Source organism: Anomaloglossus baeobatrachus, chromosome 2, assembly GCF_048569485.1.
Source record: "Anomaloglossus baeobatrachus isolate aAnoBae1 chromosome 2, aAnoBae1.hap1, whole genome shotgun sequence".
NCBI lineage: Eukaryota > Metazoa > Chordata > Amphibia > Anura > Aromobatidae > Anomaloglossus > Anomaloglossus baeobatrachus.
In genome coordinates, this window is record NC_134354.1 from 214,291,613 (window position 1) to 214,306,561 (window position 14,949).

General features: G+C 42.5%; 1 protein-coding gene across 1 annotated transcript in view; it reads right to left on the reverse strand.

Annotated features, from left to right (window-relative positions):
* Positions 1 to 539: 539 nt before the first annotated feature.
* The window catches only part of AP4B1 (adaptor related protein complex 4 subunit beta 1), a 68,731-nt gene continuing 54,321 nt past the window's right edge, over positions 540 to 14,949 (reverse strand). Inside the window, exons 8-11 of the mRNA XM_075335602.1 lie at positions 13,798 to 13,901; positions 13,482 to 13,689; positions 2,294 to 2,575; positions 540 to 1,968 (exon numbers count right to left, since the gene is read on the reverse strand). Of these exons, the coding sequence (XP_075191717.1) occupies positions 1,550 to 1,968; positions 2,294 to 2,575; positions 13,482 to 13,689; positions 13,798 to 13,901 (1,013 nt within the window). The 3' untranslated portion in view covers positions 540 to 1,549. The remainder of the gene's footprint in view (positions 1,969 to 2,293; positions 2,576 to 13,481; positions 13,690 to 13,797; positions 13,902 to 14,949) is intronic.

Consider the following 14,949-nt stretch of genomic DNA (forward strand, 5'->3'; position numbering starts at 1 on the left):
AAAAATATAAGACAGTGTCTTATTTTCGGGGAAACAGGGTATGCAGGTTAACAGCGTTTTTACACGTTATAAGTTCCCTTTAATTTAATATTCATCAGAATTGAGTGGTTTTTTTTTATGGATAACCCCTGTAAATTTAGATTTTGTTTGTATTCAAACTGTAATGATAGAGTGATCATAGCCTGAAATTTTTTATAATAAATTAGTAACCAGTTCAGGACCACTCACTAAATATATGCAGAGATTTCCTTGCCATTTTGCAGAGCTGAAGACTATATACCTTTTGTGTCCTCTAAAGTAACTCCAGCAAGCGGATTCCAATCTCACTAGCAATCTGTCATCTGAAGTGTATTCTTTGGCTACTTTGTGGTAGGTGTTGTGGTGGCTTTGCTGACATCTTTTTTTTCCCCTTTAACTGTATATGTAAACTAGTGACTGTTTTCTATACTGAAGCCTCCTGAAAAATGGCCAGGTCACTTTTTAGGTATTTCAAAGCTTTCAAAGCCTGAAGCAGTTAAAAGAAGCTCAAAAAGACTGAATACAGACACAAAGTTGTTTTATCATTTAAATACATATGTTCATTATTTTTAGCATTTTTAAATCTGCTTGAAAAAAAAACAAACAAACAATGTGAGCACATTCCCTAAAATGGAGACTAAAAAAAAAGTGATATGAAAATTGCCCTGGTTTGCATGTGTTTTTGGAGGTTGTGATCTGCCACAAGTAGGAGTTCATTTACATATCATTCTTAAGTTGTACATTAAAGGGAACCTGTCAGGTCCAATATGCACCCAGAACCACGAGCAGTATTTCTAAAGATCTTTTATCGTATGCTAATGAGCGTGGGGACTAGTCCCCTGGGCGTTAGTTCCCCTGGCTCGTCGGCTCCATTAGCATGTTAGTACACCCCTGTGGGTGTGCTATCATGCTAATGAATATGCAGCGTCAGAGGATGATCTCACTCTCCTCTACGCTGCAATCGACGCCCAACACTGGATTTCGGCTCAGTGTGCATGACCCCGGAGTTTCGGTCATGCCCACTGTGAAGCCGGGTGTACGCGTCCTGGCTTCAAACTGGAGTAGTGCGCATGACCTAAACTCTGGGGTCATCCGCACTAAGCCGAAATCCAGCGTCAGACGCGATGGCAGCTGAGAGGTGAGTGAGATCATCCTCTGACACTGTGCATTCATTAGCATGTTAGCACACTCACAGGAGCGTACTAACATGCTAATGGAGCAAACTAGCAAGGGGAACTAACGCCCAGGGGACTGGTCCCCTCGCTCATTAGCATACAATAAAAGATCTTTAGAAATACTTTTTCTAAAGATCTCTTTATCTATGCTACTAGATACAGGGACGATTAGGCAGGGATTTGCAATATGCACCCAGAACTGCTCGTGGTTCTGGGTGCATATTGGATCTGACAGGTTCCCTTTAATGTATCATATTATACATGACTGTATAGGGTCAGAGTGAGAATATAATAATCCATTACCAATACTGCTTATGATTCAGGTCCTTCCTAATAGTCCAGCATCAGAAATGCTTCTACCTGGAAAGTTCCAGCACTGCAGAAAATGTGTGTTGTAGAAGTGATACAAAGTCATTAAGTGCAATCGAATTATCCCTATCCTGTTTTACAGTAGTTTTTAGATTATATAAATCTGTACACAACATTAACTCAACAAGAAACACATTTTCTTTGCTGTCTTGCGCATATAAATATGACTTCCATGGCTGTGTACCAGCTTTGCTTTTGGCAATGGTGTAAATGTTTAATACATGAAGCGAAGACTGTAGGAGATCTGGGTCAACATCTTTCTTCCATTCGATATCCCAGCAATAATCTGTGGTTAGAGAGATCCATTTTTCCTCAAACAGCTCAGGGGTCATTGCAATATCACTGACCAGGGCGATTCCATCATGTGGTTTATGAGTCATTTCAGAATCCAAAGACGTGTGAAAATCTATGGAAAGACAAAAAAAATTGAGCACAGCACACACACTCGTAGAAACTAGAGGAACTATTCAACAATCCGTTTTTTGGAAACTTATCCGTGAGTCTGTTCTGGTAAGTTCAGTGCATGTCTTTTTATCATCTGATTTTGAGGAGCAGACTTGGCCACTTTACATTTTAAAGTGAAAGTGGAAGCCATCCATTTTTAACAAATGTTTTTTTGTGGATTTCAAAAATGTATAGGGTTGCATAAATGTGCCATAAGAAATTTGTCTATCCATGGCATACTACAATGTTAGAAAATAAAACACGGCCATCTTGAAAAATCCACATACCTTCGACGAGAGATTTGGTAGTTGGCTTGCTCACGACAGGTAGCTCACATTTGCTCGAGTTCGCTGTAATTGATTCCCAAAGCTTTCTATCATATAAAGGAGCCAATGTGTTAAAAATAGGCACCCAGCTATTAACTGGTTGTTCTGTCCTGTCAACTAAGACTCCCAATGACGAGTCTGACTTTGGACCACTGAGGACTCTCTTCACTTCATCAATTCCAGAGGATAAAAGTCGATAGTAGAAAAGACCTCGATCACGTACAGCCATGTTAGTTTCTTCTTCTGTGGAGAAATAGTCATATTAATAATGGGCAGTTGAAGTTAACTGGCAAAATACTAGTACCTAGGAATATTAAAGTGAATCTGTCACCAGGCTTTTGTTATCTCATCTGAGAGCAGCAAGATGTAGGGTCAGAGACCTTTATTCCAGCAATGTATCACTTAGTTACTGGGTGCAGCAGTTCTGATAAAATTAGTTTTCTCTGCGACAGATCTAGGAGTGCTCTGAATGCTGAGCTCTGTATAACCTCACCCACACCATTGGTTGGCAGCTTTCTGTGTACACTAACAAATAGGTGCTAATTAGTGGTTAGGGTGGGGTTTCTCAGAGCAGGATGACTTGATGGCAATAGGCAGCCAGTCCTGTAATGATAATCTACTTCTCATAAACCACTGATTTCATTGAAACAACAGCACACAATCCAGGAAGTGATACATCGCTTGAATCAGGGTCTCTGCCTCTACATAATGCAGCTCTCAGATTATGCAAAAAAACTGCTGACAGATTCCCTTTTAAAAGCGTTTCTTAACAACCACTACTCAATCTTTAACCCCTTACTAACATACAATGTACTGGTGCATCATATGCTGGCTCCCTGACTTTGAAACAGGCTTGCAAGTCAAACCCGCATTTTTCCCAGCACGATGACTTATTTAATCAGCAATCATGTGCCTCTAACAGTCGTGGGTGGAACGGCGCTCTGCATGCAGCTGTTAACCTGTCAATATCTGACAGTGGCATTTAACACGTACTGGCAGAGGGACATGTCATTCCATGCTTCTATCACTGAATCCATGCTTTGGCTGTGGGGAGATGAGTTGTTATGACAGCCAGGGGACCAGCTGATGACCCACATTCCTGTTATGATTCTCCTAAGAATGCTGGCTTATGGCCAGCATTAATAGGAGACCGTGATTTCTGCAAAACATAGCAATGCAATGCTTATGCGCTGTTATGTACAGCACAAAGTGATGATCATAGCAACATTACCCTGATGCTATGGTAAAAAAAGCAACAATGAAAAAAATAATAATAAACAGACAATTTCAAATCACCCATTAAAAAAAAGAAATATTTGCATATTTGATATTGCTGTGTTCATAAAGGTCTGATCTAAAGCATCACAATTACATTTTTTGGTTACCGCAACATTGCAATAAAATGCAGTAAGAGGTGATCAAAACAGAATATGTACACGAAAATGATATCAGTAAAAATGTCAGCTCAGGGCACAAAATATAAGGCCCCCCATCAACTGGAAAATGGAGACAAAAGCAAAACATTTTTTTTTTTTAAATTTTCCTTTTTTTTCACCACTTAAACAAGAAAAACACACACATTTTATATATATATATATATATATATATATATATATATATATATATATATATATAAAAAAACAGTATTAGTTGAATCAGTTCCACCATCTAATATACAGTGGGTGCGAAAAGTATTCAGAGCCCTTTAAATTTTTCACTTTTTGTTTCATTTGGTAAATTCAAAAAAGCTAATTTTTTTCTCATTAATGTACACTCTGCACCCCATCTTGATAGAAAAAAAACAGAAATGTAGAAAGTTTTGCAAATTTAATAAACAAGAAAAACTGAAATATCAGATGGTCATAAGTATTCAGACCCTTTGCTCAGACACTCATATTTCAGTCACATGCTGTCCATTTCCTTGTGATCCTCCTTGAGATGGTTCTACTCCTTCATTGGAGTCCAGCTGTGTTTAATTAAACTGATAGGACTTGATTTGGAAAGGCACACACCTGTCTATATAAGACCTCACAGCTCACAGTGCATGTCATGCCAAATAAGAATCATGAGGTCAAAGGAACTGCCCAAGGAGCTCAGAGACAGAATTGTGGCAAGGCACAAATCTGGTCAAGGTTAAAAAATAATTTGCAGTACTAAAAATTCCTAACAGCACAGTGGCCTCCATATTCCTTAAATGGAAGAAGTTTGGGACCACCAGATCTCCAGCCAAACAGAGCAATCGTGGGAGAAGAGCCTTGATGAGAGAGGTAAAGAAGAACCCCAAGACCACTGTGGCTGAGCTCCAGAGATGCTGTAGGGAGATGGGAGAAGGTTCCATAAAGTCCAACTATCACTACAGCTCTCCACCAGTCGGGCCTTTATGGCAGAGTGGTTCGACAGAAGCCTCTCCTCAGTGCAAGACATATATAAGCCCGCACAGAGTTTGCAAAAAAAACCAAAACACATGAAGGACTCCCAGACTATGAGAAATAAGATTCTCTGGTCTGATGAGATGAAGATAGAACTTTTTGGTGATAATACTAAGCGGTATATGTGGAGAAAACCAGGCACTGCTCATCACCTGCTCAATACAATACCAATAGTGAAACATGGTGGTGGCAGCATCATGCTATGTGGGTGTTTTTCAGCTGCAGAGACAGGGCGACTGGTTGAAATTGAAGGAAAGATGAATGTGGCCAAGAACAGAGTTATCCTGGAAGAAAACCTCTTCCAGAGTGCTCTAGACCTCAGACTTGGCCGAAGGTTCACCTTCCAACAACACAATGACCCTAAGCACACAGCTAAAACAACAAAGGAGTGGCTTCAGAACAACTCTGTGACCATACTTGAAGGGCCCAGCCAGAGCCCTGAACTAAACCCAATTGAATATCTCTGGAGAGACCTGAAAATGGCTGTCCACCAACGTTCACCCTCCAACCTGACGGAACTGGAAAGAATCTGCAAGGAAGAAAGGCAGAGGATCCCTAAATCCAGGTGTGAAAAACTTGTTGTATCATTCCCAAGAAGACTCATGGCTGTACTAGCTCAAAAGCGGCTTCTACTCAATACTGGGAAAAGGGTCTGAATACGTATGACCATGTGATATTTCAGTTTTTCTTGTTCAATAAATTTACAAAAATATCTACATTTCTTTAATTTTCTGTCAAGATGGGGTGCAGAGTGTACATTAATGAGAAAAAAATGAACTTTTTTTGAATTTACCAAATGGCTGCAATGAAACAAAGACTGAAAAATTTAATGGGGTCTGCATACTTTCCGTACCCACTCTATGTATGTGTGTGTATATATATATATATATATATATATATATATATATACATATACAGTGCCTACAAGTAGTATTCAACCCCCTGCAGATTTAGCAGGTTTGATAAGATGCAAATAAGTTAGAGCCTGTAAACTTCAAACAAGAGCAGGATTTATTAACAGATGCATAAATCTTACAAACCAACAAGTTATGTTGCTCAGCTAAATTTTAATACATTTTCAACATAAAAGTGTGGGTCAATTATTATTCAACCCCTAGGTTTAATATTTTGTGGAATAACCCTTGTTTGCAATTACAGCTAATAATCGTCTTTTATAAGACCTGATCAGGCCGGCACAGGTCTCTGGAGTTATCTTGGCCCACTCCTCCATGCAGATCTTCTCCAAGTTATCTAGGTTCTTTGGGTGTCTCATGTGGACTTTAATCTTGAGCTCCTTCCACAAGTTTTCAATTGAGTTAAGGTCAGGAGACTGACTAGGCCACTGCAACACCTTGATTTTTTCCCTCTTGAACCAGGCCTTGGTTTTCTTGGCTGTGTGCTTTGGGTCGTTGTCTTGTTGGAAGATGAAATGACGACCCATCTTAAGATCCTTGATGGAGGAGCAGAGGTTCTTGGCCAAAATCTCCAGGTAGGCCGTGCTATCCATCTTCCCATGGATGCGGACCAGATGGCCAGGCCCCTTGGCTGAGAAACAGCCCCACAGCATGATGCTGCCACCACCATGCTTGACTGTAGTGATGGTATTCTTGGGGTCGTATGCAGTGCCATCCAGTCTCCAAACGTCACGTGTGTGGTTGGCACCAAAGATCTCGATCTTGGTCTCATCAGACCAGAGAACCTTGAACCAGTCTGTCTCAGAGTCCTCCAAGTGATCATGAGCAAACTGTAGACGAGCCTTGACATGACGCTTTGAAAGTAAAGGTACCTTACGGGCTCGTCTGGAACGGAGACCATTGCGGTAGAGTACGTTACTTATGGTATTGACTGAAACCAATGTCCCCACTGCCATGAGATCTTCCCGGAGCTCCTTCCTTGTTGTCCTTGGGTTAGCCTTGACTCTTCGGACAAGCCTGGCCTCGGCACGGGTGGAAACTTTCAAAGGCTGTCCAGGCCGTGGAAGGCTAACAGTAGTTCCATAAGCATTCCACTTCCGGATGATGCTCCCAACAGTGGAGACAGGTAGGCCCAACTCCTTGGAAAGGGTTTTGTACCCCTTGCCAGCCTTGTGACCCTCCACGATCTTGTCTCTGATGGCCTTGGAATGCACCTTTGTCTTTCCCATGTTGACCAAGTATGAGTGCTGTTCATAAGTTTGGGGAGGGTCTTAATTAGTCAGAAAAGGCTGGAAAAAGAGATAATTAATCCAAACATGTGAAGCTCATTGTTCTTTGTGCCTAAAATACTTCTTAATACTTTAGGGAAACCAAACAGAATTCTTGTGGTTTGAGGGGTTGAAGAATAAATGACCCTCTGAATAAACTTTTCACAATTTAAAAAAAAAAAAATAACATTCTTTTTTGCTGCAGTGCATTTCACACTTCCAGGCTGATCTACAGTCCAAATGTCACAATGCCAAGTTAATTCCGAATGTGTAAACCTGCTAAATCTGCAGGGGGTTGAATACTACTTGTAGGCACTGTATATATATATATATATATATATATATATATATATATATATATATATATATATATTATACAGTATATATTCACAGTATATGTTTGATATCTGCATACTTGTACTGATTGCACTGACATGAAAATCATAATGCCATGGTTCATGGAAAATAAAAAAGTGGAATTGAAATTGCACTTTTTCTATAATTTCAAAGCACTTGGATTTTTGTTTTCACTTTTGCTAGTACACTATGTGGTAGAATGAATGGTGCCATTCAAAAGTACAGCTCATCCCATAAAAAACGAGCCATCATACAGCTATATTATTATGCTAGGTATAGGGGAATACCAGACAACAGCAAAAGGGTGGGGGGAGAGGGAAGTCCTGTCTCTAGGGAAGGGGGTAGATGGTGACACCTGGCAGAACCTACAGTTAGCCCCTGGATTCCCTGACGTCCCTAGATAGGTTCCACACCTATACGTTGATCAGGATACCTAGGTCCTGGCTGTCACTGAATTAGGTCCTTGGTAGTGACCGGATGGAATGAGAACTAGTAAACCCTACTAAGAGCTAAAGAACACACATGGAAAACAAAGAGGGGAATACAAATGGCCAACTTATCCTCAAAATGACTTTGGGAGAATGACAGCAACATACAATAATGTGTTAAAACAGATTTCAAGCCAACTGCTTGCAATCTGGACAGGATAGTAGTATACTCTATCACCGGCAATAAGCAAAGGGGAAATGCAGGTATATATAGACACAGGGAGTTGTGGATAAGGATTTGCAGCTGAACTGCCAAGATATCTGCAGGATCCAAAAAGGAAAGAGTTAACCCTAGTAGGGAAGATACATAGAACTTCATTCACACCAAGGAAGAAAGAATGGCATATCCTGGAGCAGTTTGTGTAGCCAAATACAGAGACCTTCTGCAGCTGTACACCACAGAGTTGTCTGTCAACAGTGACACAATAGTGACATATATTGAGAAAAAAAAAATATATATATATATATATATATATATATATATATATATATATATATATATATATATATATATATATATATAAAAAATGGCTCTTTAAGGGAGGGAGGAAATAAAGGGAAACGAAAAACGGAAAATGGCCACGGCATGAAGGGGATAATGACCAAAATGTTGTTGACATTGGTTTTGATCTGTAGAATATTCTGGTATGGCAGGTACATCTTCTACATCATCCTAATTCAGTAAATCACTGTCTGCTTTGTTTATGAAGATCTAAGATCCACTCACCTCAGGCTGGACACTATTGCCTCATACTCATTATGGTCTACAATATAATGCTTGATAAACAAGCTGGTGCTGCACAGGCAGAAGATCACGACAACTTATTTTTAACAAAAATGAATGGTTCATTTCTATATTTGTTTCTTATGAATTTGCAATGCTGCTTATGCGTACTGCTTGTACTTGGGCTATTGTTATTTTATGTCAGGTAATAACACACTACAAGCAGAAAGCTCAGAATAAGATGCGAAAAAGATTACGGTCTTAATATTTTCTCAGTATCTTAACCCCTTCACACCCCAGACTGTTTTCACCTTCCTGACCAGTCCAATTTTCAATTTTGACCAATGTCAATTTATGAGGTAATAACTCTGGAACACTTCAATGGATTTAAGTGGTTCTGAGAATGTCTTTTCGAGAAATATTATACTTCATGTTAGAGGTAAACTCAGGATGATATTTTTTGCGTTTATTTGTGAAAATATCGGAAAATTGGCAAAAATATTGAAAATTTTCGAATTTTCAAAATGTTAATTTTTATGCCCATAAACCAGAGTTATGTCACACAAAATAGTTAATAAATAATATTTCCCACATGCCTACTTTACATAAGGACCATTTTTAAGCATAACTTTTTTATGTTAGGAAGTTACAAGGGTTAAAAGTTTATCAGCAATTAAAGATGAGAGAACAAGAGGTTCGGTGTTCATACCAAACATAGACTTTACAAAAAAACAAAACAAAACAGAGTTTGGGTCCTTTATGTATGCATACCAACCGCTAATGGATCCATTCACTATAATGCAGCAGCAGAGTTAGTACTGACTCCATTGGCCTCTGATCAGTGGTGTCTGACTTTTGAAAGATGAACAAAACGGTTGTTGACTGCAGTTTTGTGCACGCCTATAAAGATGGGTAAAAAGATGGACACCGTGGGATTACAGGCCAGATGGGAGTTCAAAGTGCCTCCCTCTGCCTCACTCCAGTTAATTTTCCATTGGGAATTTTGTCTGAATCACGTTTTTCAGAAATGTACCCCTAATCCCCTATTCTTGCATTTCAAAACATCATACCTGCCAGTAAGACACCGACAGAAGACATTTAGACCATGCACCCGGCATGGTCTAACAAGTTTGCCATAGCTGGCTGACCTGGAGGTAGTCATCACGACCTTGGGTCGACATGGAAACAATTTTACCCTCTCAATGATGTCATTGGGGAGAAGGAGCACATACCCTCTACTAGCCTCCTTAATGTAGAGATCGATATTGATTGAAAGCAACGCTCCTGGCTGTTGAAGCTGGTTCTCCGTTGTCAAGTAAGTCGAGTTCCCAATGGCAATCCCGCAGGCACAGATCCTGTTCCCCTTGCAATCACCATGACGTACTTATAAGTCATCGGTTGGGAATCCCTTTTTGACCATGATGTATAGGCATGTCAAATGTCATGAAGGGGTTAAAGGTAATCTGTCAGTAGGTTTTGCTATTTAATATGAGAGTAGCATAATGTAGACACTGAGACCCTGATTCGAAGGATGTCACTTATGAAAATGTGTGCTGTAGTTTCAATACAATCAGTGTTTTATCAGTAGGAGATTATCACGAGAGGACTATGTATTATGTGCATGCCAGACCAGCTAATTTGTGTAATCTTGCCTCCACCAATTGGCAGCTTTCTGACAATGCCCAGTCCTTTAAAGCGAATCTGTTAGCAGCTTTTTGTCACATAATCTGAGAGCTGCATAAAGTAGAAATACTTTGCCAGTGATGTGTCAATTAGTGGGCTGCTTGCTGTAGTTTTTATACAAGCACTGTTTTATCAGCAGAACATTATGACTACATTACTATCAAACCTACTGCCACTTACGGTGGTCCTCCATAGTCATGAGCTCTGTATAACCCTGCCCCACTGTTTGGCAGCTTTCTGCCTATGCACAGTGAAAACAAAAAGCTGCCAATGAGTGGTGTGGGCGGGTTGATATAGTGCTCAGCATTCAGAGAAATTGTAAATTTAAAGCAGATAAAAGAGGGATTGTATTAAAATAACAAACAAATATGCAGCCTGGTAAGGCTGCTTTCACACATCCGGCTTGAGCTCTGCGGCTCAATCCGGCTGTGCAAGCTATGCAACGGATGCGGTGAAAACACCGCATCCTTTGCATAAGTTTTTCCCATGCGGCCCGTCTGGTTTTTGCCGCTTGCGGCATGCTACTGAGCATGCGCAGTGGCAAAAACCGCATGCGTCGGCCGGATGCGGTTTTTGCCGCATCGCGCCGCATCCGGCCGCCATAGGCATGCATTGAAAAATGCGCCACATCGGCCGAATGCGGCGCGATGCGTTTTTTTTTTGCCGCACGAAAAAAACGTGCCAGGCAACGTTCCATCCAGCCGCCGCATCGGCTAAATCTGCCGCATGCGGCAAAAACCGGATGGAACGCAAGGCCATGCGGCACAATGCGGCACTAATTAAAGTCTATGCAGAAAAAACGCAACCGGCAGCAAAAAAAAAAGGTTGCGATTTTCCTGCAAAGTGCCGGATTGTGCCGCATTGCAGAAACCGGAGGTGTGAAAGCAGCCTAAGGCCCCCTTCACACGTCCGTGAAACACGTGCGTGTTTGGTCCGTTTCCGTATATACCGGAGACACGGCCAAACGTGCACCAATGTTAATCTATGATTGTGGTCACACGTCCGTTATTTCATTATGTCCGTGTGTGCGTGTCCGTGATCCGTATGTGTATGCGTTTTGCACGGATGCATGTCCGTTATCTGCACGGAGCACGCACACGTGGACACAATGAAAGTCTATGGGTATGTGCACACACGTTAGTAAACACGTATGCATCTACCTATAGTCCGTCTCCGTTTGGTGTTTTTATTTCTAGTGATGTCGGCTATTCTTTCTATTTCTGTGTATGTCGGTCAATCTCCCTGAGTCCGTCGGTCGGTCTCTCTGTCTCTCTGTCGGTCTCTCTGTCTGTCTGTCCCTCTCTCACAGTCTGTCGGTCAGTTTCCCCCCCTCTCTCATACTTACCGTTCCCCGATCTCCGGCGCAGCGCTGCACGGCATTCACACTGCTGCGGCGGCTTTTACTATTTTGAAAAAGCCGGCCGCTCATTAAACAATCTCCTATTCCCTGCTTTCCCCGCCCACCGGCGGCTGTGATTGGTTGCAGTGAGACACGCCCACCACGCTGAGTGACAGCTGTCACACTGCACCCAATCACAGCAGCCGGTGGGCGTGTCTATACTGTGCATTAAAATAAATAAATAAATAATTAAAAAAAACGGCGTGCGGTCCCCCCCATTTTAATGCCAGCCAAATAAAGCCATACGGCTGAAGGCTGGTATTCTCAGGATGGGGAGCTCCACGTTATGGGGCGCCCCCCACCCTAACAATATCAGTCAGCAGTCGCCCAGAATTGCCGCATACATTATATGCGACAGTTCTGGGGCTGTACCCGGCTCTTCCCGATTTACCCTGGTGCGTTGGCAAATCGGGGTAATAAGGAGTTATTGGCAGCCCATAGCTGCCACTAAATCCTAGATTAATCATGTCAGGCGTCTATAAGACACCTTCCATGATTAATCTGTAAGTGACAGTAAAAAAACACACACACCAGAAAAAATCCTTTATTAGAAATAAAAAACACACACAAATTCCCTCATTACCAATTTATTAACCCCGACAAACCCTCCATGTCCGGCGTAATCCACGGACTCCAGCGTCGCTTCCAGCATGAAGGTGACAGGAGCTGCAGAAGACACCGCCGCTCCGGTCACCTCCACGCAGCTAATGAGGTGAGTAGCGCGATCAGCTGCTGTCACTGAGGTTACCCGCGGCCACCGCTAGATCCAGTGACAGCGGGTAACCTCACTGACAGCTCAGCTGATCGCGCGGCTGTCTTCATTACCTGCGTGGAGGTGACCGGAGCGGCGGTGTCTTCTGCAGCTCCTGTCACCTCCATGCAGCAGCGCTGGATGCGACGCTGGACCATCCTGGAGTACGCCGGACATGGAGGGTTTGTCGTGGAGCTCCCCATCCTGAGAATACCAGCCTTCAGCCGTATGGCTTTATCTGGCTGGCATTAAAATGGGGGAGGACCGCACGCCGTTTTTTTAAATTATTTATTTATTTATTTTAATGCACAGTATAGACACGCCCACCGGCTGCTGTGATTGGGTGCAGTGTGACAGCTGTCACTCAGCGTGTTGGGCGTGTCTCACTGCAACCAATCACAGCCGCCGGTGGGCGGGGAAAGCAGGGAATAGGAGATTGTTTAATGAGCGGCCGGCTTTTTCAAAATAGTAAAAGCCGCCGCAGCAGTGTGAATGCCGTGCAGCGCGGCGCCGGGGATCGAGGAACAGTGAGTATGAGAGAGGGGGGGACACTTCAGTCACTCGGGGGATTAGCGGTCACCGGTGAATCCTTCACAGGTGACCGCTAATCAGTACTCGACACAGACAGAGCCGCGGTATGAGGATGAAGTCGGGTGAAGTTCACCCGAGTTCATTCTCATCGCGCAACTCTGTCTGCTGTCAGCCGACATTTATAAACGACATTGTGCATCACACACACGGACATTCCACACGGACATTCCACGTACACATACACGTTAATTCCACACGCACACACGGACGTTCTGCACACAAACACGGCTAGCATACGCAATTCACACAGGTGCCACACGGACCATAAAAACGGACACAAAAACGGGACACGGACCCGAAAAACGGCCCGTAACACACGTGTGTGTTTTTCACGGACGTGTGAAGGGGGCCTAAGTTATACATCACTAAAATCAGGGACTCTGCCCTACATTATGCTGCTCTTAAATGGAGTAGAAAATAACTGGTGAGATTCTCTTCAATATACTATACAGCATTGATAAATAGCAAAAAGTGTGCCATTTACACTAAAAAAATGTGTAGGTCAGAGCAGAACAGATATTCTCCCAGGAAATGTTAGTAATTACCTATACAATAATAAATCAGGCGTCCCAGCATGTCCTGACACTCAGCTGGCCGAGAAAGGAAGAGTCGTACAAGAGCAGTGAGGAGCTCCATTTTCACTGTCGGGGAGATCTCAGTTTTAACATTATCAGCATAATCCTCTAAGATGTAAGGTGCATTTGGAATAAGCTCTCCGTGCATCCCAAGGAGCCATATCAACGCCTGCTTTCCCTAAGGACAAAAAGGTGACAAGCTGTGAAAAAACACCATCATGTAATGGGTTTTGGTAATGAATTAAGTACAAAGAGATTAATACTATATAAACGATTAATTGATCACCTCATTATCCTGGATGTTCTGTTCACAACCAGGAACCGCCTGGCATACTGACGTTGTGCATTGTGGGCAGAGCCAAACAAGATCTCGAAAGGTCTGCATGACAGCTGGAGAGAACAAGGTAATGGTAACGTGGTTATGGCATGTGCATGGTGTCAGCGTTGGTTATAGCCATGGAATACTGTGGAGAACACACTTATACTACAGTAAATTTAGAAGAAATGCATTAAAAGTGTTATGATATAGTAATAATGAGTTGATAATGCAGTGTTCCATCACAGCATAAGTGGAGAATATTCAATTTAAGAGTTGATACTCAATACTAAATTTAATGAACTCTACAATTTTTCCAAGAAGACCCTCAAAAATAAAATGTTTACGTTTCCTGAACTAAGATTGTGGTTTCCAAATATATATACAGTGCTGGCCAAAGGTATTGGCACCCCTGCAATTCTGTCAGAGAATACTCAGTTTCTTCTTGAAAATTATTGCAATCACAAATTCTTTGGTATTATTATCTTCATTTATTTTGCTTGCAATGAATAAAGACAAAAGAGAATGAAACAAAAATCAAATCATTGATCATTTCACACAAAACTCCAAAAATGGGCCAGACAAAAGTATTGGCACCCTTAGTCTAAGGCGGGCTTTGCACATTACGACATCGCAAGCCGATGCTGCGATGTCGAGTGCGATAGTCCCCGCCCCCGTCGCAGGTACGATATCTTGTGATAGCTGGCGTAGCGAACATTATCGCTACGCCAGCTTCACATGCACTCACCTGCCCTGCAACCGTCGCTCTGGCCGGCGACCCGCCTCCTTCCTAAGGGGGCGGGTCATGCGGCATCATAGCGACGTCACACGGCAGGCGGCCAATTTCGGTGGAGGGGCGGAGATGATCAGGATGTAAACATCCCGCCCATCTCCTTCCTTCCGCATTGCAGCCGGGAGGCAGGTAGGAGATGTTCCTCGCTCCTGCGGCTTCACACACAACGATGTGTTCTGCCGCAGGAACTACATCGTACCTGTCTCTGCACCGGCATTATGGAAATGTCGGAGAATACACCGATGATACGATAATGACGCTTTTGCGCTTGTTAATAGTATCATCTAGGATTTACACACTACGATGTTGAAAGTGACGCCGAATGTGCG